The sequence below is a fragment of the Triticum aestivum genome, chromosome 7D (assembly GCF_018294505.1).
Source record: "Triticum aestivum cultivar Chinese Spring chromosome 7D, IWGSC CS RefSeq v2.1, whole genome shotgun sequence".
NCBI classification, from domain to species: domain Eukaryota; kingdom Viridiplantae; phylum Streptophyta; class Magnoliopsida; order Poales; family Poaceae; genus Triticum; species Triticum aestivum.
In genome coordinates, this window is record NC_057814.1 from 598,391,360 (window position 1) to 598,414,329 (window position 22,970).

The 22,970-nt window shown below is 45.1% G+C and overlaps 1 protein-coding gene across 2 annotated transcripts; it reads left to right on the forward strand.

Annotated features, from left to right (window-relative positions):
- The first annotated feature begins 4,284 nt into the window (after positions 1-4,284).
- On the forward strand, positions 4,285-21,728 carry LOC123167177 (probable sulfate transporter 3.3). Of its 2 annotated transcripts, XM_044585011.1 has the most exons (14): positions 4,285-4,606; positions 14,505-14,908; positions 15,120-15,168; positions 15,492-15,705; positions 15,814-15,985; positions 16,094-16,159; positions 17,579-17,692; positions 17,788-17,904; positions 18,028-18,154; positions 18,285-18,571; positions 18,671-18,861; positions 18,943-19,022; positions 21,145-21,221; positions 21,362-21,728. In XM_044585011.1, the coding sequence occupies exons 2-14, from the start codon at positions 14,570-14,572 to the stop codon at positions 21,509-21,511; spliced, it is 1,983 nt and encodes a 660-aa protein (XP_044440946.1). In that variant the 5' UTR covers positions 4,285-4,606; positions 14,505-14,569; the 3' UTR covers positions 21,512-21,728. The 2 variants fall into 2 exon arrangements, with proteins under 2 accessions (XP_044440946.1, XP_044440947.1); XM_044585012.1 differs by lacking the exons at positions 17,579-17,692; positions 17,788-17,904.
- The last annotated feature ends 1,242 nt before the right edge of the window (positions 21,729-22,970 follow it).

Genomic DNA, 22,970 nt, shown 5'->3' on the forward strand with positions numbered 1-22,970 from the left:
TCTTTGAAGTACTTTGTGTTGGTTGAATAGATGAATCTGAGATTGTGTGATGCATATCGTATAATCATACCCACGGATACTCGAGGTGACATTGGAGTATCTAGGTGACATTAGGGTTTTGGTTGATTTGTATCTTAAGGTGTTATTCTAGTACGAACTCTATGATAAATCGAACAGAAAGAATAGCTTCGTGTTATTTTACTACGGACTCTTGAATAGATCGATCAGAAAGGATAACTTTGAGGTGGTTTCATACCCTACAATAATCTATTCGTTTGTTCTCCGCTATTAGTGACTTTGGAGTGACTCTTTGTTGCATGTTGAGGGATATTTATATGATCCAATTATGTTATTATTGTTGAGAGAACTTGCACTAGTGAAAGTATGAACCTTAGGCCTTGTTTCCTAGCATTGCAATATCGTTTGTGCTCACTTTTATCATTAGTTACCTTGCTGGTTTTATATTTTCAGATTACAAAAACCTATATCTACCATCCATATTGCACTTGTATCACCATCTCTTCGCTGAACTAGTGCACCTATACAATTTACCATTGCATTGGGTGTGTTGGGGACACAAGAGACTCTTTGTTATTTGGTTGCAGGGTTGTTTGAGAGAGACCATCTTCATCCTACGCCTCCCACGGATTGATAAACCTTAGGTCATCCACTTGAGGGAAATTTGCTACTATCCTACAAACCTCTGCACTTGGAGACCCAACAACGTCTACAAGAAGAAGGTTGTGTAGTAGACATCAGGCCGCAAATGCCGCACTCCTCTAACCTAGTCTCAAACCAGAGATAGCCGCATTTTTGGGACCGACTTGATGATGGAGGCTGAGAAATAAGTCAAGGAGATCCGAGATAGACTGCAATTGGCAAAATCCCGAAAGAAGTGCTATTATGACTCCAAGCACCGACAGATCAGTTTTGAACCCGGAGAGCATGTTTACCTCTAAGTCATGCCCATGAAAGGAGTAAAGAGGTTCCAGACCCGCGGAAAGCTTGCACCCAGATTTATTGGTCCATTCGCAGTGATGTGCAGAGTTGGCATAGTGGCTTCTCAGTTGGAATTACCACCGGAACTATCAGAAGTGCATAATGTGTTCCATGTCTCGCAGTTGAGAAGATGTATCTCGCCACCCGAGAAAAATACTAATGTGGAAGAGCAAGAGCTTGCTAAGGATATGACTTATGAGGAAAGACCGTTCAGAATTTTGGAAGAGATGGAAAGAGTCACCCGTAGTAAGGCAATCAAGTTTTATAAGATCCAATGGGAGCATCACATAGAGGAAGAATCGACCTGGGAAAGAGAGGACTTTTTGAGAGCATCCTATCTGGAACTGTTTTCCCAAGCAACCAAATCTCGATGACGAGATTCATCTTAAGTGGGGGAGGTTTGTGACACCCTGGTTTTTGATGGTTTTTGCCCTCCTTCTTTTTCTGGGTTTATTTGCCCTTTTGATTTGAATTTGCGGTTTTGAATCATCTCAGTTGGACTTAAACACATGGGCATGTCCTTTATTTCACCCAAGTGACTCACCCCTCTCTCACACACATCATTTCCTCTCTGGGTTTTCTCAAAATGGCCATAGGAATATTTTTCATAAATGGAAAATATTCATTTTCCCCTCTGATATTCACTTCAGCGCCATATGCTCCAAAGCAACCCTCATTTTTATTGGCCATAAAAATCTGAGAAAATTCCTAAATATTCTTTGGACCTTGCCTCACCTCCCTGTGCAAAAATATTTCATAGTTCTTTGGAATATTTTTGCTACAGAAAATCATTTCCTTTCTGCCCTAATAATGCACTTTGCACAGCAAGTGTATTAACCCTTGATCCAATGAAGCTGATTTTTCTTGAGCTTCATTACCCTCCTAAGAAAACCTTAATTCCAGAAGATTAGCCCTAATCTCCTTCTAGAAGCCATCCAAACTTGGTGCCCAAGTTTCTGTCCAGAAACTTGCTGAGTAGCTCTAGTCTTGTCTGGTCGGCCTGTCTTTGCTTCCTCGCCTCTCTTAGACCAAACACTGCACGGACAACACGCTAGACATGGTTTGGCAACCACTGGGCACCGTTTTGGCATAGTTCACGTGGTGACAATGTGTGCACACGCGCGCTGGCAGGTGTTTGGCGCGCTCTGCGCTGCGCCCGACCCTCTGTTCGGCGCGTGCACGTTCCAGCGCTCGCCGTCGACTGCCGCACCGCGCCACAAGCTTCGTCGCATCGCCCTTCACCTCTACCTGCCACTCGCCGACGCCGAAGCAGCCGTAGTGAGCACGGGCACGTTGCGGCGAAAGCCACAGTGCACCCGTGCCCCTGTCTTCTTCCCCAACCGCCTCCTGTGCTCATGTTCGAGCTTCACAGTGCCCGCGTGAGCTCTGAAGCCTTGCCCCCTCCCCGCTGGCGCTCCTCGTCAACGTGCGCCGCTTCCAGACCCCTCTGGCGGAGCCGAGACCCCCCCCTCCGCCTATATATTCTGACCCCCTCCAGCCTCTCCGAGCACTCCAAGCTCATCGCCCAACCTCCACAAACCCGTACCAAAGCCGCAGCACGGCCGGGCAGGCCTCTGGTCGCCGTCCCCGACCCGAGCTCACCGGCGATCCCCTCTGCTCCTCCTCCTGACTCCAGTGCCCCGCGAGCTCAATCAACTCCTCAGATGACTAACTAGTGGCCCTCTGGTGCCGTCCGAACTCGTAGGAGCCCATGGTGCAGCCCCTCGTCGCCGTTTCTTCAACTCCGGCGAGCTCCGCCTTCTGCAGCCGCTGGAGAAGCCCTTTCCGACCCCGTCCGCCCACCTCTAGCCACGCCACGGGTACAGGCAGGTGCTCGAGCGTCTCCTCTATCCACCCATCCCTCTCGATCTGGCCGCCGACCTCTCCTCGCCGGAGAAAGGGCCGGCGAAGCGCCGCCCGTCTCTGTTTTCTCTCCCCCCCCCCCCGACCTGACGTGTGGGGCCCGTTGTCAGCCACACCACTCGCGCCCGAAGCGGTACGAGTGGAGGCACATTCCAGGAATACGCCATCAACGTCACCCCCCTCTAATTTTCTTTTAATTCAAATTTAAATCAATCTTTGACCAGAAACTTTGACTGGCTCTAACTTTTAAACCATAAGTCCAAATGATTTGATTCTTTTTGCATTGTGTTTGTATTGGAATTCTCTAGCAGCACACAAGAGTTGAGATTTTTCTCTGCTGTCTAGAATTTCTGGTGATTTTTAGAAGTGTTTTTGACATTTTCTTTTGTGGTTTTAATTATTTTTCAGAGAAGGAAACTTGCCTTGAAGGAAACCAGGAGGAGTGTGACCCTCCTCTGTGCTAAGGCAAGCCACCACAAGCATTTTCATGGTGTCATCTCAATATTTATGATTTTCCAACTTAAATATGAATTACTTTAATGCATTTAATCATTTATGTGAATAATGTTTATGATAGTTTACTTTGCATGATATAAGTGCTTAGTTTACAGAAGTATTTTGCATGCATGAACTAGTATGAGGCAGTATAAGTGCTTTGATAGTTTGGTCATGACATGGTTATGATTCGGGTATGATCGGTATCACTTTCATATCGGAGTTCTTGATTTTTAATATGATAATACATAACTAAAAATGATGATCTAGATAACTTGTGAAGTTGAAACCAGTAAGTAAAAATGATGAGTAGTGCAAGTCGCATGGTGCATTGTTGTTGATCTGTTGTTGTCATGCTATGTGGTCACCGCGGTCAGCATCCGTAGTAGCAAAAAATGATGGCGGTTGTAGCACTTTGGATCGCCGGTCGTAACATATTTGGATGTCGGTTGTAGCACCGCCAGTCACTGGGTGACCAGCGCCTCGCCTCTCTTTGTAGCACCTCACCAGTCCGAGCTTTGGTAGGGAGAGAAGAAAGAGGTGCACGCTCGCTGGGGGAGACCGGGGCGGCCACCGCCTATGTGGGGTGAGGACGGCTGGTGGGTGAGGGGGAGGAGAGAAGGGATAAGACATGTGCGGAGGAAGGAGGCCGACTTGGAACACCAGATCGATTGGGATCGAGCGACGCTCACGAGACCGGCGGAAAGTTCCGGCCGGACTGTAGTAGCCAAACTTTTCCCAAAAATAATACAATATGTGCTAATATATTTCCCTATATTGCACGCAGGGAATCCCGCCAGAAATTTTACGTGTATTTTTTTTTTACATTAAAATGTCATCCATCTCAGGAACTAACAAAAATGGTTAAAGGAAACGGGGCCACAAGTGTACTGATGACCACGCCGTGATTTTCTCGTCTTCCTTTTTTCTACACCAAGCGTTCTGCTCCAGGAAGTATCTCAAATCATCTCTCAAAATTAAAAGGAAGTATCGCTAATCCCGCACCATTGTTCTTCTCCAAAGCTCCAGCGGACCAGTCCCCCGTGGATCCATCTGCAGGTCCCATATCGTCACTGGTCCCCCGTGGATCCATCTCCAGGTGCCATATCCGTCATTGACGGAAGTGTGACAGGAGAGGCCGCATACGGCGGCGGACAGGTCGACGGCCGGCCACCGGCAGGCGAGTGGCAGATGGCGGAAGGACGGAGTCCGGCAGTCCGGTGGTGGAGCGCGATTTCCCGGGGCTCAGGTAAGCCTCAATTCATCAAGAACTCCTTGTCTTCTTGCATACCGATCTGGATCAGCAGCACCCATTAATCGGGGTCACGACCCATCCATCGATCCTGCTCGATCCGGCCTCGTCCCCGAGCCTCGATCTGGGTCAGGGGACGCACCAATGACCGACGAACCAGCCTATGGGCTCGCTGCTGTTCATAGGTGTCTGTTTCCTTCCCCAAGCACTTATTGATCGAGAACTCGATTGAATGAGAGCCCGTCGCAAAGATTCAGAGGCTTTTGCCATCAGTACAATGCATCATGGTGGGTGGACTTCATTTAGTTTGTTCCTCAGCCTTGTTTAGTTAGATCTTAGATGGGATCAACGAGGACTTTGGTTTCATCCATGTGGATCAGACCTCTCGCACCGTTCTAGGACAAAAGCTTCTTCGCATTTGGTGAAGGCCTGGGTGGGAAGCTTTCGGCCTAGTTATAGTCGATCCATGCAGCCTCAACACACGGAACGGTTCTTGGTGAGGCGTTTCATCCCAGTTGATTCGACTCCTCCTTGTCAACAGTGACACGACATGTTCCCCAACAACTGGTGGTCTCGTGTACGTAACGACCAATGGAGGCAGGCATTTCCTCTTCGGGTGATGTCTCCGCTTTCTCTACTCTAGAGTGAGCATTCCATGTCCATCCTCTTTCCATGTAGTCATAATATTGATTAGTATTGTAGTGTTATATTAAAGGGCCTTAGGTTAAAATTTCACCCCGGGCCCCCGAAATCTAATGACCAGCCCTGCACGTGATGTGACAGTGCATGGATTTCCACATGTCGTCTCTGTGATGTCTGCCTTGTCGGGAAACAGTGCCGCACACCTTTCCCGCACCAAGCGTACAATCCTGCAGACGAGCAGCCAGTGCAGGTACACGCGGACCACTGTGGTCCACTCGATCAGATGACGCCGGGAGGTAAATGTTTTTTCAAATGTGTATCGTGAATCTACACCTGAAAATAATATATGCCACCTTCTCTGACCCCCTCCCGGCTCTTGTATTGTCATAAGCCACAATTAGGCCATCCTCTGTGTTGAAGCATGTCGTTCATGCAAGCCCGGACATTATGATGAGCAACACAAAGAATTTGTGCTTTGCTAGTGCTCAATAATTCCAAACAACTGGTTTCGTTATGGAAACGATCGTCATGCTGAGCAGATCATGCCGAAGATATCGAGTATTCACCCGAAGTGTTAACGTTTCAAACAATGCCATCCTCAACATCCTCGGTGAGGTGAAATTCTTCCAGACGGACCTTGTAGCTCCAAATATTCAATGATAAGTTGCATGGAGAGGCCTGATTTATATTGATATTTATAATCTAAGGCCATGGTCCTAAGATTTTTGCACAGTAAGGTTTTTGCCCTTGGATATATTGCAAAATTGAATGGAGCTATATTTTTTGGTTTGCAGCCCCAAATCCAAAGTCATCCTCATTTCATAACAAGTTTCTTGTGAAATAGGTTGGTTTCACATATTTCTAGTGAAAAAATTGTTTGTTTCACATTTTTCTACTGAAAATGGGTTTGTTTCACATACAAAATGTGAAACCTCAAAATATAAACATGTTTGAAATGTATCCAAGATCTAGTTCCAAAGATCTTGGTGCTAACAATTCAAATAAATAAATTATTTCAGAAACGAACTTATATATTTGAAAAGATGCGAGTGGTTTAAATTGTCTAAGATGAAATAAAAGTGCATGGATTTGTTTGGGATGAAGAGAGAGAAGAGATGCTGCACGCATGCGTGAAAAAGTACTCCTAGTACTTATTCCCTGACAAGATGCATGATGGTGGTGAGCTAGACACTTTAATATACACATATAGGAATTGCAATATTGTGGAACTAAAACCACGAGGAGTAATTTGGAACGGAGGGAGTACATCTTAGTGGGCCAGCTGTTGCATGAACCTTGGCGAAAAACGAATGGATGAATATCTGCTGGTAGGTATCGTTAATGCGCAAACTGACTTTCTAGGTTTCAGCAAGCTCTAGCCTACCCTTGAAAAATACATAACAAAGATTACTACTACACGTCCCAGCCCATCAACCCAATCTTTCATTCTTATAAGCGCAATTTTGGTCTGAGGGACTAAGGGACTTCCTCAACAATGGCCGATACAAACTGTCTTTTATGGGCAGGCACTCGAAAGCGGATGTTGTCAAAATCAGACTTGAATCTGTATTTCCATGATGGAATCGAGGGGGCCACATTCCTGAAAAGGTTGTTGCCTTCTTTCCAAAGGCTATAGGCGGCCACCAAGAACATATCCATGATCATTTTTTATGGCTTGTCTTCATGTTTTTGATGAGTTCAAGTCTATTTCTGTGTGTAACCCATGTGATGTTCAAGATTTGCCAGCAATCCTTCTTAAAGTTACAATGAAAAAAAAGGTGTTCCACCACTTCTTCAATGTGTTCTCCAGACAGCTGACAGTCCAAGTTCTCCACACAAGTGACAGTCCAAGTTATCACCTATATTGTAGTGCCTCCTCTTCAACATGTTTCTTGTGTTTAAACGATCAAACGGCAGCAACCAACCAAAAACTTTGATCTTGGGTGTGCCCTTGGACTTCCACAGCCAACTAAAGGCTTCATGTGCAATTATCTCTCTAAAGTAGAAGTTATAGTACGCCGCGGTCTTGAAAGTAGCTGCTCCCCAGCAATAAGTCCAGATGTCTTTTGTCCTATAGAGGTCAATATTGGTCACTTCAGTTTGAATTTTTTTCAGTTCCTCATGGGCTTGTATTGATAGTGGAAGGTGAAAGGCCGTTTGGAGGTTTGTGGTGGCAAGAAACTCCCTGACCGAGACATCTTCAATCCTAGTGTAAGAATATGCTCTCGGATATGACTCAGCATAAATAGAGTGATTCCAATCATCCTTCCAGAATAGTGTCGACGTGCCACATCGTATCAGGACTTTTGTGATGCCATGGTAGATGGGCATTAATTGGATGAGATCGTGTCACCAGAAAGAGCCACATGGGTCAGCAACATGTGGTACAGAATTGTCATAATATGTTTTCCAAATCAGGTTTACCCAGGGTATATCATGGTAATTATAGAACTTGTGTAGGAACTTGAGCAGGAGTGCATCATTTTGGACCCTTAGATTTAGAACACCAAAGCCCCCGCTTTTGTTGGGGCGGCAAACCATATCCCAGGCAGCTAAGGAATTACATTTCTCTCCTTCTGTTGTTTTCTGTTTCCAGAGGCAGTGTCTGCGGATTTTATCTAGTTGGGCAAGGATTTTTTGGGGAAGTCTAATGGTTCCCATGGGGTAAATCGCCAGAGATTGAGGGAGTTCAACAGGGCCAGTTTGCTAGAATAAGACATTCAGGACATGGCCGCTGTGATCTTCCTTTTGCCTTACAGATAAAGGGTGTCATATCAAGCACGGAGGGTCTGGTGGTGTCAGGAGGTAACCCTAAGTAGGTGAAGGGCATGCTAGCTTGGGTGCAACCTAACATGGTGGCGAGGTCATTGCATTTTTCGGGTGGCGTGTTGATTGGCACCAGGGTGGATTTCTGGAAGGTGATCTTGAGCCCAATGGAGGTAGCGTAGTTAGCAAGAATCTTCTTTATCCTGGTAGCTTGATCAAGGCGAGAAGGCAAAATTATTGTGGCATCGTCCGCGTATTGAATGATAGGATAACTCTCATCATCTTGTAGTGGAATACGATGTTTTAAAAGGTTATGTTCGAGGGCCTCATTTATAGCAGGCTGGAGAAGATCAGCCGCCAGAATGGAGATCAGCAGTGATAGAGGATCGCCTTGTCGTACTCCGCATTTGCAATGGAATTTTCTCCCGGGCACTCCAGTTAGTAAGATGGAAGATTTACCTGAGGAGAAAATGCATTTCATCCATGTGAGCCATTTCTCATTGAATCCCATTTTTTCCATGATCAGGAGCTTGGCAGAATGCTTAATTGTGTCAAACGCTTTGGCAAAGTCATACTTTAATTGGACTATCTCTTTCTTAGATGCCTGACATTGATGGATGTACTTGAACGCCCAAGAAAGACAGTCGTGTATTGATCTCCCGTGGAGGAACCCAGACTGGTTGCGGTGGACAATCTGTAGGATGATTTTCTGAAGACAGTTGGCCAGTATCTTAGTGGTCAGTATAAGGTAGCAGTTGAGGAGGGTGATTGGACGAAAGTCATTTACAGGTTTTGGTGCATTGTTTTTGGGTATTAGGGTGATGTAGCCATAGTTTGAGCTCTCCAAATTAAGGTTTCCCCGATGGAATTCATCGCAAATGAGGTAGAAGTCATGTTTGATGATCGACCAACAAGCTCTAAAAAACGAACTGTTGAAACCATCGGGGCCGGGAGCACGGTCAGGAGGCATTTCTTTGACCACATCGTCTATCTCAGCGTATGTGAACGGAGTGGTGAGGCTGGCAAAATCCACCTCTGTACGCAGCAACTTGGGGAGATCGAATTTCATTTGTTGTGGATTTGGTGTGCCCATGCGGTTTTTGAATGCTTCGAAGAGGATTGATTCTTTTCCAGCATGATCCTCCACAGTCACATCATCACTGGTTTTCAAGGTGGGTATGCAGTATTTCCTGTATCTTTACGTTGCTACGGCCTGGAAGAATTTGGAGTTCTCTTCGCCAAACTAGATCCATTTGATCGTAATCGTTTCTTCGAGTACTCTTTTTGATATTTTGGAGTCTGATCAAGTGTTTCTTGAGTATATCTCGAAAGTTCCCCTCCGGTATTGTTAAGTTACGACAATCTTCAATGTCGTCAAGTTCTAATATAGCTTTATTAGTGTTTTGAATGGCAATTTTCAAATGGGAGAAGTTTTTGCTCCACTGGCTGAGGGCATGGCGAACTGCTTTAAGCTTTTGACACAAAATGGATGCTGCAGTATAGTCCTTTCCGTGTTTGATGGGTCTGTTCCAAGCCTGTGAAACTGCGTCCATGAAACCTGGGTGTGCTATCCAGTATGTTTCAAATCTGAAGAACTTGCTTTTGGGGATCGTGGTCTAAATAATAGCCGAGCACGGTGTGTGGCCAGACACTGGTTTCCCAATTGGGTTCACTATGGTATTAGGGAATGAGGATGTCCAATTTATCGTCGTGAAAAACCAATCTAATTGCTCGAGGAGAGGATTTTGTTGCATGCCTTTGATGGGGAGTTCAGTGAGATTTTGTTAACGGATGAAATCATTGAACGTAAACATACCGTGTACATCACCACATGGTTTGTTATGGTTGTCAGGGGAATGTATATAGTTGAAATCACCAAGAAGGAGCCAATCTTCCGAGGGTGGGATGTCCATGTCAAAAAGCCAGTTAGTAAATGTGACACATGGTTCACCCTGACAGGGACTGTAAATATTGACTAAATTCCAACGATGAGCAGATTGTGTGAAAGTGAATTCAACCCCTAGCGCAAAAGGTTCGGATAGAATACCCTGCCACAGAAGGTACTACTATTCCCTATAGTGATTATGCGACCTGACGCCCCTCTAGAAGGAATGTATGCAAACTGGTCAAAACACCTAGGACATATACCCTTGATGGAAGATGCATCAAACATTTACATTATTCTTGCAAGCAAATAATAGCGCAACCACTATCGTTAATTGCATTGGAGAGAGCTAGATGTTTGTCGAGATAATTAAGACCACAGATGTTCCAACAAAGCACGTTCCAATTTCACAAAAGTGTACCATGAAATAAAAAGATAGCGTAGGTAACTAGTTTGAAGATGCCAAGCCCTCCTTCTCCTTGGTGAGGGCTGTGATGGACAACTCCTCCATTGTGATCGCACACAGCTGTGTGCCAATGGCCTGCATGGAGGGGATGGTAGTCGGTGGTGGGACAACAGTTTCCTGAGCTCTTCAGAGGTAGGATCTTCAAAGATAGTAATGAGAGGGTAGCAGCAGTAGGTACTGTGCGCGGCTTCACCTTGTACATGGGTGGGCAAGAGTTAGCCATCATACTTATTAGTTCTGTTCCTGCGTCTGAGGGTTGAAGTGTCCATAGGGACCTGCATTTTCCCCTTGCGTTGTCGCTGTGTAGCACCGTCAGATATCAGGGTGTTCACACTATTGTGCTCGGGTAGAATCCTGCTATCTTGAGCCAACAATCCTTTAGAAACAGGTTCCTCAATTCCAGCAGCCGATGGCAAAGTACCATTCTCCTCCACAACCATCTGTGGGTCAACCATTTGCAGTTCCTGTATGTCAGTGTTCACTAGTTTCAAGACAATATCGGTCATATCAGAGATCTCATGTGCATCAGAAATTTCCATGAGAGTGTTGGTGACAGGTTCAACAAACTCATTGATTTTAACAGTCGGTCTGACATGATGGGGCCTCTGACAAGAAAGCTAAGTAAAATGTAAGCCCTCATCTCCAAGAGTAACCTCAACTTCAACCTGAAGGTTGTTTTGCCTCATCCCATAGCCATTGTTCCTTGGGCTAACTGTAGCCAGGAGAGGGCGAAGTGCAGAGAACAGGGCATTGTTAAGTTGCTGACGAGGTAATGCGTCTACCAATAAGAGTGACATGAGAAAATCTCCCTGAGCAGAGAGGCCAAATAGGATCCCTTGATCATACATTTCCACCAAAACAATCAGCGGTTCTTCAGAGGTCGTGGGGCCAAGTGGCTCGTGATCTGGAACAATGAGCGATTCCACGCCTGTGCAGCACTGTTAGAGATATTATTCTTAGGTACAATGTCGTGTTTGACGGCCAGGCCCTGATTCCCAAGCCAAGATTGGTAGTTCATCAGGTACGGTGGCAGTGGAGGCGCAAGGGGTTCTGGCCAAGCACCCCAACCTGCACCAGCATGGTCCTAACCTTCTGCTTGTTCCATAGGAGTGCCATTAGGTGGTGCCGCATTCTACACGAGCCAATTATGCACTTGATGTTGGTATAGTTGCTCCGCTATGAGGTCGGGGCCAAACTGGGGATGTGTGTTGCCGTCGGGAGGGGGAGATTCTTCATCACTGGCCGGGGGGACCTTAGGTAGCAGTGTGTTCCAGTCGTTGCTTCTAAGAATGTTGATCTGCAGTGTCCAGCAGTCTCGTGCCCCACCCAACTGCCATACCACAAAGCTCTTGGGAGCCAGATGAAGATGGATCACACGAGCCCTAATCAACATGAACCTTCTATCTTGCCTTGGATTGTACCAGGAAATCGGAGAGCCAAAACCTCCAAGAGAATTATTAATATAATAATCAGTCTGATAATCATACGAAAATCCGAAGTACATCATCCAAGGTGGTAGTGCGTCTATTGAGAGCTTCATTGTGTGAAACGAAAGTAATGAGAAGATCTTCTTCTTCTAGCTCTATAGGGGTGGTGACTGCAGTATCTCTAATGAAGGAATCCACAAAGCCAAATATCCCTATACCAAAAGGATGATCGCTAGCCTCTGTGGTGAATAGCTGGGCTTCGTGGAGGAAACCTTGGATCATATTGTGGATGGCTGCCCGGCGATGGAGAGGGACGTAGTGGCTTGATTCCGTGGTGGCCAGGTAGTTGTGATTGAGAGGCGGGATTGGCCCGACCACCTTTCCGCATCGGACGACTCGGTTCGCCGACCCTTGTTTGACGGCGAAGCCCGGCGGCAGGACGGCACCAGGTTGAGTGGGTAGTTCGCCTTGGTGGCGAGGTGGAGCGAGGTGTCGTGAATGGATGAAGCAGGGCGGCGACGTTTGAGAAGTCGAGGGAGAAGCTGGAGCGTGAGGGGTAGTATTGGCAATATTGATTTGTTTAGGAACCCACCTACATCGTTCCTCCCATCTCTTCTTGTGGTAGGATCTTACCACGTGTCCGTAGTTGCCACAAATATTGCATCAGATGGTGGGTCGTGATTTAGGGCGTGTACCAGAAGATCCGATGTGATTGATGTGATTCCCATGAGCAATTGATTTCAAACCAAAAGAAGACTGACGTGTAATCCGGGAAGGACAGTTAATTACCTTGTGATCAGGCGCGGAGCAATTAATGCAAATGACCCTGGCTCGGCAATATATCTTCTTATGCCCGCATTGAAGGCATCTAGCACAGAGGATCACCCAATTCGTGCCAGTAGCCATAATATCATCCTCCGTGTAGTAGGTCTGGGCTAGATCTGCCTTGTGATGGGCGGAGAGGGTCGGAGGCCAGTCTGTATGGGCCGGTGCATATTTGAAAGCCGAGGTGAGAAAACAATGCATGATGAAGGATAATGCGCTTTAATAAGGCACTTAAAGATGCCCACACAAAGATATTCTGGTTCCTGCGCGTCCTCTAATTCAGCGTGTCTGAGGAATTTTCCCATTAAAGAGGTAGGGAGACCAGATGCCTCAGTTAACGGCCTGTCATTAATACTTGGCAAAAAATATGCAAATTGGATTTGAACTTCCTGTAAATGATCTTGAATAGTATGATTCATAGCACTGGATGATGAAGCCTCGTCATATTTTTTGTTGGAGAATTTCATATGATCAATGGAAACAAAAGCAAACTTGCTTAATTCTCGTAGAGGATGTGGACAATGTTGAATTCTTTTTTGAAAAACCCAAATGAGATTTGATAGCCAATGGACAATGAGCAGCCATGTCACTTAATTCCTCATCAGCACACCAACATTGCATCGAAGTGGGGGCACGAGTAAAAACAGCCATGAAACAAAATAAAGTGACAAACGAAATCTGGCCAAATGTGGTATTTGAGACCATAGATGAAGTGATCCACTCTGTTGTTGGCAACAGAAAATTGAAAAGCTTGCGGATTAATTTGAACCACTTTGAATCCAGCGCTCATGCCACCAATACAGCATTTCAAAGCAATTCCAACTGAATCCACCGTGAGACGAAAGGAGGCAGAGGAAAATGAGACCACCAGAAAGAACTCCTTGGTGTCCCGAGAGATGGGGAGAAATGCACCGCGGAACCAAACCTTCTTCTAATCTGCAAGGGCCAGGCTCAGGGCATAATCTCAATGCAGTAGCCCTTCCATCAGAGATCACCATGGAATTTGGTGGAAAAGGTGGGGAGGGGGAGGGGGAGGGTGAGGAGAGTCATTCACACAGTACTTGACCATGATAGCTAGATGACGAACCCTCAGGCTCCACAGCTTGACACCTAGCGCTGCCGGCGGCGGACCATCCGAGCAGAGAGGCGGACAAGCATATCAATTTTGTCTGTTTATAAGTAGGCAATACCAAATATATAGTCCAATTTGATATGTTTCAAAAACTTTAGAACAATTACAGTAAAAACTACTCCCTCTGTAAACTAATATAAGAGTGTTTAGATCACTAAAGTAGTGATCTAAATGCTCTTATATTAGTTTACGGAGGGAGTATGTGTTTCTAGTAGTAGTCTCGCAAATTTTAAGCTTACTTGAAGATAAAGGATTAAGAGATAATGGCTATATTTTGCTAAACAAATTCAATTTTTTGGTTAAAAAGTTGATATGTATTTTAGAAAACAACTAGCAAATACTGCATGTTTTCAATAATAATCAAGGAAATTTTGAGCTTGTTTGGAGAAAAAGGACCGGGAGATAATGACCTCCGTCCGGAATTACTTGTCGCTCAATCGGATATATTTAGACGTATTTCAGTGCTAGATACACACGTATAAGCGACAAATATTTCCGGATGGAGGTAGTATTTAACTAGATAGAATTGAAGTTCCGTTCAAAATTTGATATTAAAAAAATAAATTGACAGTGATAATGCATATATTTGCAGTAGTATTCTGGCAAAATCTTAGCTTATTTGGACAAAATGATTAGGAGATATATAATGCCTTTTTCTCTTCAAAATAACTAGTTTTCTCGCCGTTACCTTGAGCCCACCATTCATTTTCTTTCTAAATTCTCCACTGATGCCGTGCATACAATGCATACAGACACACCTGTGCCGTGCAGCGTCCCGCTCAGTGAGGCTGTAGCTCTCTCAGCACAATAATATCGCATGGAGGGGACGAGTGATCCCTATGGTGGCCACAATGGCAGCGAGATCCTGCCGCCCATGCAAGCTGTGGTGGTCGAGGCGCCGCAGCCGGCAGTGGTGCACAAGGTTATGGCGCAGCCGGCACAAAGCTCAGCGAGCAAGATGAAAGGGAAGGTGAAGGAAACCTTTTTCCCTGACGACCCGTTCCGGAGCTTCAAGGGGCAGCCGCTGAAGAAGAAGTGCCTGATGGCGGTCAAGTACGTGTTCCCCGTCCTGGAGTGGGTGCCCGGCTACTCCTTGTCCCTCTTCAGGTCCGATCTCATCGCCGGCCTCACCATTGCCAGCGTCGCCATCCCTCAGGCATGTGCACGCACTAATGATTCCTAGACAAGATTGTTTGTTTGCATATTTACCCATTGCGTAGGTTTTTTATCACGTGCATGCAGATGAAATTGCTATAGCCTGTAATAATTTGGAAGCTAACCTGTGCATGAATGATTGATTATTCTACACGAACGCCCTGCCTTACCAACTGTGCTGCTCTACTGTCTTGCATGTGTGCTCTGTGCAGGGTATTAGCTACGCGAAGTTGGCAGACATGCCTCCGCTTACAGGCCTATGTACGTATGCAGATGCTTTCCTTTTTTTTCATGATAATATATGTCTCATTTATATCATAAAAATTATAATATAAGCCGCGTAAATACCAACCTGACAAAACTGAAAAAACTGCAAAATGCTAGCATTTGCACAAAGGAATATCAGTTAAGAAGGAAAATTACAAGCAAGACCAAAAATCCTCTGGACTTGACACCATGTCACCTGCCTCTGACACCATCACAGTAGCTATCAAAGAAAAAAATGACGCACATGCTTTCCCATTCTACAGGCGGTGCCTAGCGTCCGAATTAATAAATGACGTATCCATCATACATGTGTTCAGATTCGAGCTTCGTGCCGCCGCTGGTGTACACGCTGCTGGGGAGCTCCCGTGACCTGGCAGTAGGCCCGACGTCAATCACGTCGCTCATCATGGGGTCCATGCTGCAAAAGGGGGTGTCAGTGAGCCCCTCCGCGGAGCCGACGCTGTTCCTGCAGCTCGCCTTAACCTCCACCTTGTTCGCCGGCCTCCTGCAGGCCTCCCTCGGCATCCTCAGGTAACTTGCAATGATCTGATGCATCCAACAACCAATCTGCCTACGCTCAAACGAAAGATCGGTGCACGGACACATTAATGCATGTGCTGTTGTTGTTCGATGGCGCAGGCTGGGCTTCATCATCGACTTCTTGTCCAAGGCGACGCTGCTAGGGTTCAAGGCGGGCGCGGCGATCATCGTGTCCCTACAGGAGCTCAAGGACCTGCTGGGAATCGTCCACTTCACTGACGAAATGAACCTCGTGACCGTCATGGCCTCCGTCTTCCAGCACACCGACGAGGTCACCCATCCATCCTTCCACCTCTGAACCCCTGCTGCATGTATATATACACGCACATATATGCATGGTGCGTGCATGCACGCTTAGCTAATGGTTGATTTCGTGCAGTGGTCGTGGCAGACGATACTGATGGGTGCGTGTTTCCTCGTGCTCCTACTGTCAGCCAGACATGTGGTACGTATGTGTGGCCGTGCGTTTCCTTTCTTCAATTCAGCTCTTGTGCTGTACCGTTGATCACTGGCGTCGATTGTCTACTGTCTTGCGCGCAAATGCTGTTTCTGCTCTGCTTTCTTTTTCTAAAATGACGGTAAACCCTCCGGCCTCTGCATTCACACATCCATCTAAATTAAACAAAATCATTCAAGATGTTACACGAGTGGAGGAAAAGAAAGCATAGAACAACCGTTCGATAATTAAAATACATAATATACATATATCCTTTTCACTGGTTGCTATCTGAACCGGTTGAACATAGCATGTGCAATCATCTTCCACTAGCTGCACCTAAAATTCATGGACTAGCGGGAAACTCCAGTTCTCCCACACATGGATCCCTCTCTTAGTTCGAAAAGTAGCATGCAAAGTTTTCTTTGGAAGTATCAACCTGTTCAAAACACAATCATTTTGGCAACTCTAGTTCACCACACTAAAGCACATGCTCCTAACCAGATCTGAACTTTATGTTTCGGGTGGACCCCAATCAACCAGTTTCCGAACATATTTGTTGTGCTACATGTTGGTGAAGGGACTTTAAAAGCTACAGGGATGGTACCCAAAAGGAGGGCGGCAAAAGGGCAAGATAAGAATAAATGATGAATTGTTTCCTAGTGGAACATAAGCAGCACTTCTTGCACCCCCTGCCATCTGTGTTTTGCTAGGTTGTTTCACTAGGACCATACCTTTGTCCATGCACCATATAAAAATCATTATTTTTAGCGACTGTTTAACTGTCCAAATTTACTTCTTGTGGAAAACTGGACCCATTGTCGATGAGGTCTGTGTACATGGACTGAATAGAGAAGACCCGAGATATATGTAACTTCCTATGTAATGGAACGGGTTCATGCGGTAAGTTGACCCCCTATTAACCTATGACCAGATGCAACCAGGTCGTCCACTTATGACCAGTAAGCACACTTCAAAACTTGATATTCTGCAGACTCGTCGCTAACGCTGAAGCAACGAAAACGTCTTGTCACTTCACGATATTATATAGGCTCGGGTATTAAAGTCCAAGAGGCATATCAGCTAGCCATGTGTCACCAAAATCTCGCGCTAAGGCCCTTTCCCATCAGTAAGGAACACCTGCAAAAGAAATCCGCCTACAATCTGTTCACTTCTATAGAGAAATATTCTTACTATACTGATATATTTCCAAATAAAAATTAGTTGGGAATAATAAAGGTCTCGAGCCATACTTCAATAGCAAAGTGCTCTTGGGTCGTGGCTACCCTGTTTAACTCCCCTTTTGCTGAACTATCACAGAACATTTCATTTTCAGAACCTAAAATTAGAACTATTTTTTTCACCTGTTAATTGCAGCTATGTCCTGCAGCAGTACTTATTCATCTGGCTCTACATGTGAATATACAGAGCATGAGATGGCCAGAGTTCTTCTGGATTTCAGCATGTGCTCCCTTGGTATCTATCATCATATCCACGGTGCTCATTGACCTCTTCAAAGGACAGAACCACAACATAAGCACCGTAAGAAACAATAAAATGGAATAACTGTTCATATATTACAACTGTGTTATGCAACATGATGGAAAACAGGAAGTGTATGCATCTTTTCGCCGCAGATTGGGCATCTCAAATGTGGCCTGAATCACCTGTCATGGGACAAACTACTCTTTGATCCAAAATATCTAGGACTCACTGTGAAGACTGGTCTCGTCACCGGTATCATCTCCCTTACAGTACGCTAATCATCCTATGCATAACCTCACATTGCATTAGAAATTAGAAAAGTAGTTGAAATTTATTTGTCATAACTGTTGCCACTAACAAGCTAACATGTGCCCTAAATTTCACTCTGTCAGGAAGGAGTGGCTGTTGGCAGGACATTTGCTTCAATCAAGGACTACCAGGTGGATGGTAACAAAGAGATGATGGCCATTGGGTTGATGAACATTGTGGGCTCATGTACATCATGCTATGTTACAACAGGTAACCTACATTTTCGGACTAAATGACCTCCAATATTTTCGTGCATTCTTGACAAGGTTCCCAGACTCTGCATCATATGATGCACACAACCATAGGAAGAAAGATTGATTGCTCTATCTATTCCTATCAGGAGGATTTTCTCGCTCTGCTGTTAATCATAATGCCGGCTGCAAGACCGCCATGTCCAATGTGATCATGGCACTAACAGTCATGGTCACACTGTTGTTTCTCATGCCATTGTTCGTCTACACCCCGAATGTCGTCCTTGGAGCCATCATAATTGTTGCTGTAATTGGCCTGATCGATTTGCCCGCGGCATACCATCTCTGGAAGATGGATAAGATGGATTTCCTCGTGTGTTTGTGCGCATTTATTGGTGTCATCTTCTTCTCAGTCCAACAAGGCCTCGCGATAGCGGTAACCAACAGTAATATTACTGAGCTGTATTACTGATTTTTCTGTAGAGGAAGTTCATAGTTGAATTTTTTATTGTCAATGAAATTGCCAAATTTGTAGGTTGGTATATCTATATTTAGGGTATTGATGCAAATCACAAGGCCAAGAATGATAATTCAAGGGAACATAAAGGGAACTGATATTTACCGAAACGTCCTTCAGTATGAGGAGGCTCAGAGAGTTCCTGGATTCTTGATACTAACAGTTGAGGCTCCTATAAACTTCGCAAACACCAACTATCTGAATGAAAGGTAAGAAGAAATTTCAAATTCCATAGAGAGATGTTCATGTTAGGTTGTTGAACAACTTATAATGCAATATTTCATTTGTAGGACTAAAAGATGGTTAGAGGATGAAAGTTTTTCAGGGAATAAACAAACTGAACTCCGCTTTGTAATCTTTGATCTATCAGGTTTGTAACCCCCAACAAAGAAGTTGTTCACTGCTAAGTTTAGCAACATACCTCACTAACTGGTGAATGTTACTCCCTCCATTCCAGAATATAAGATGTATCTGTTTTCGTGCAAGTCAAATAATTGTATGTTTGACCAAGACTAGAGAGTAAAATATCAAGATATGCAACACCTAATAGGTAAAATATGAAAATACATTTCATGATGGATCAAATGATATCAATTTGGTAATGTAGATATTGATATATTTTTATAGAAATTTGGTTAAACATGCACATGTTTGACTTTCGAGAAACTAATACACCTTATATTTTGGAATGGATGGAACATGTTTTTGCGGACAAACGGTCCATTTCCGTCTTCCCATATGCACATGCATGCATCCACTAGAGGAAAAAAAATTGATGTCATCACAGATTCTCCTCATTTATAAAATTAAAATGTTTTGTAGCTTAAACTGTTGGTGGATTCAAAATCTGTTTTTCCATTCAATCTGTTGTGACGAGACCATTGAAACTAGATCTCATGTTAGTATGTTTCAACGACTTTTTCGGTCAAAAGTCACCATGCTGTTTACCCAGAAATTTCTGGGTCATAAAAATGTTTCACCCAACCTTCTCCCCACATGCACATGCATGAATGCACCAGGGGACAAAAGTTGATGTCATCATGGATTCAGCCCATTTCAAAGATTCAAAATGTTTTGTAGCCAGCTCAAACAGTTACTCCAATTCAAAACTGGTTTTCACTATTAAATTTGTTCTAGAGAGACCTTCAAAATTAGACCTCATGTGGGTATGTTTTGATAACTATATGTAAGTTACCATATTATTTACACCGAATTTACATGCATGAAAACCTAAACTTTTTTTGCTACGTTTCAATGTTTTTGTTAGCTGAAATTTATCACCCGGTACTACAAGAGTTACCCATAATATGTATGTGTTGTTACCTCCGAAGATTATGTGGATTGTTGAATTACGAGTGGATGGTTATCGATTCCAAAAAGTAACTCTTCTCCGCAAACAACAATGTAACTATATGGCTACTACGCTGGTGAATGCGGCCTAACACACTAGAGAAAAATGTAGTAGTGGAACCTGGTAACCACACTTGTCTCGTGTTGGTAACTATAGCATGGATAGGCTATTAGCTACATAACCACTATGTTTGAAATTGTGGCATGGGCAGCCTGGTAACTCTAGCATGAGGAGACTATAACTATGACATGAGAGGGCTAGTAACTCCAGATTCCGCTCGGTACCCTTCGCTTAAAAAATTGCACTGCAACCCAAGATGGCTTCGGGAATTTTAGCTTCCTGGAGGTGACACATTCGGGCTGGTTCCTCGCTGAGAATTTGTGAAGTTTGGAGTTGGAAGAATTCAGAATAGGCCTGTAATGTTGTGTGCGACATAAAAAGAAACATGTGTTGTGTGTAATCAAAATAGCGTGCTCCTAAACTAGTTGATGTGTTGGAATTAACACGAAGTGCTTGGGTTTGAGTCCCATCCACCGCGTAATCTTTTGGCTTTATAACATGGACTTGGGGGAGAATGCACTGAAGCTAGCGACTGTGAGCATGCAAAAAAGAAAAAAAGGAAAAAGAAAAGCAGCCTGGTGCATGTAGCTCCCGCTTACGCAGGGTTCGGGAAAGGGTCCGATCACTTTGGGTCTATTGTACACAACTTTTCCCTACATTTCTGTAAGAGGCTGTTTCCAGGACTTGAACCCGTAACCTCATGATCACAAGGCAGCAGCTTACCACTGGGCTAACGCTCCCCTTCATAGGAAATGGGCCTGAGCTAGAGATCGATGTGAGAACCTAGGCCAGGTTTGGCGATGTAACTAGCAAAGCATGGGGGAAAAAAATAAACGAAACAGACCTCCACGTTAGAATACAATCTATAGAAATATAGGCTTGGTCGGGACCAAGCCCATCGACCGACCAATGATTCGCTCGGTTCTATCACTATTGTTGGACCATTCGCCAAATACTTTTCTCGTATTACTTAACTCATACTCATAAACCATATGTATGTACTTGAGTGTTGGATGCGTGTCAGAAATTTAGTATTTTCAGTAGCATCTTCACTGACACATCTTTTTTTTTTTCTATTCAGCTGTCCCTGCAATTGATACAAGTGGCATAGCGTTCCTCATTGACCTAAAGAAACCAACAGAGAAACTTGGCCTAGAGGTAAATGTAGGTATGTGTGTGTACACACACACACACACACACACACACACACACACACACACTGAATTTTGTTGTTCATAATTAAGCTGCCAATTTTAGTTACATGGCAAATTAACATTTTATTTCCTCTGCCTTTGCAGCTTGTACTTGTGAATCCAACTGGAGAGGTCATGGAGAAAATACAACGAGCGAACGACAAACATAACCATTTCAGGCCAGATTGTCTCTATTTGACTATCGGGGAAGCAATTGCCTCACTTTCTGGAGAGGCCAGTATGGCAACACCATAGAGTGGTTTGCCGACTTAATATTTTGATCATCTGATTGCACTCTAAATTTTCATAGCCTTCTCGTCCACGAAAGTGCCTGCAACAAAGCCCTTTACAACTTGGTTTATTGCTACATTCCTTTCCTTTCCAATCTATGATGGAAATTAGGTATGTGAATGGAATTTAGGTACATGGTAACTTACATTTAGACTTGAAGTTGTATTGTGTTTACATGATATGGAGTTGTGTCAGCCTCTCATATAATGTGGGGCAAGACACACAATATAATCTATACCAACATAATAGCACAGGCTCGCAGGGGGGAGCCGGCGGCATGTGCCGGTGCCCGGGCGTCCGGGGTGTGGTATTGTGACGGTGTCACGGGGAGGAGCGCCCGTAATCAGGCCCCGAGCATGTAGCCGAGTCTAGTGACCTCGTTAACAAATCTCGGTGTCACGCCTCGTCTGATTGCTTTTTCCTCGGACGATCAACTATGCGCCTCGGTTTATTCTAACAAGTGGTATCATGAGCAAGGTTGTAAAGTCCGTAGGTTGTGGATTGTTGATCTAGAGGAGGAAGAAAATTGACAGAAATTTGCATGATGCCATCGTAACGGGACAAACTACGTCGGCGAGTTTCGATTCAGAAGCAGAGTTGATCGTGTTGTAATCTGGCAGAGCAGCGTGCAGCATGGACAAGGCAGTCTTGCCAAGATCGGCGGCGGCGCCGGCAGATTGGATCAACCTGATCCGATGCAGCGTGCGATAGTGTCCTACGCGGGAAGGAGGCGCTGGCCCACGGGAAGTTGTTGTTTTTTAGGGGCACCGGAAGTTGTTGTTGTAGGCCAATTGTGGGGGAAAAATGGGCAGTAATCTGCATCGGCCGGCCGGCACAAGCGCTAGGCCGGTCGCCACAGAACCGTTTGATAATCCGCTTAGAACTGTACGATTGCTCTCTTCCCCCAAGGCTCGGTCAATCCAAAACAGAAAAATCCCCTTGCCTCGCACATCTCAGCCTCCCACCTGCGCGCATGAAGCTCTGGCGAAGATCAACAACACCCCTCGACGTCGCCTCAGCTTGCCATCCTCGCCTCCCACACACACATCCCCCTCGCGGTTGTGCGAGCCGTGGTCGCTGTAGTGCCCGACCATGGTCTAGCATCCCCGCAGGCGCCCTAGCGTCCTCTCTGACACTCCTAACCTCACCGAATGGAGGTTTCGGCATCCTCGTCTGCTGGTCGTAGAACAATCCCCGCCAGTTGCAGCAGGTTCCAACCACATTCAGAGGCTTTGCAGTGACGCCGTGCTCCGTCGAAGCTCCTGACCACTACTGGAATTCACTTGTTAGCCGAGTACTGAAAAAACTCGCAAAGGCCCTAAAACACTCCGTAATGGTTTTGCCGAATGTTGTACTCGGCAAAGCGTACCCGGCTTATACCCTTCCGGCAAACAGAAGTTTGCCGAGTTCCTTTCGTCGGGCA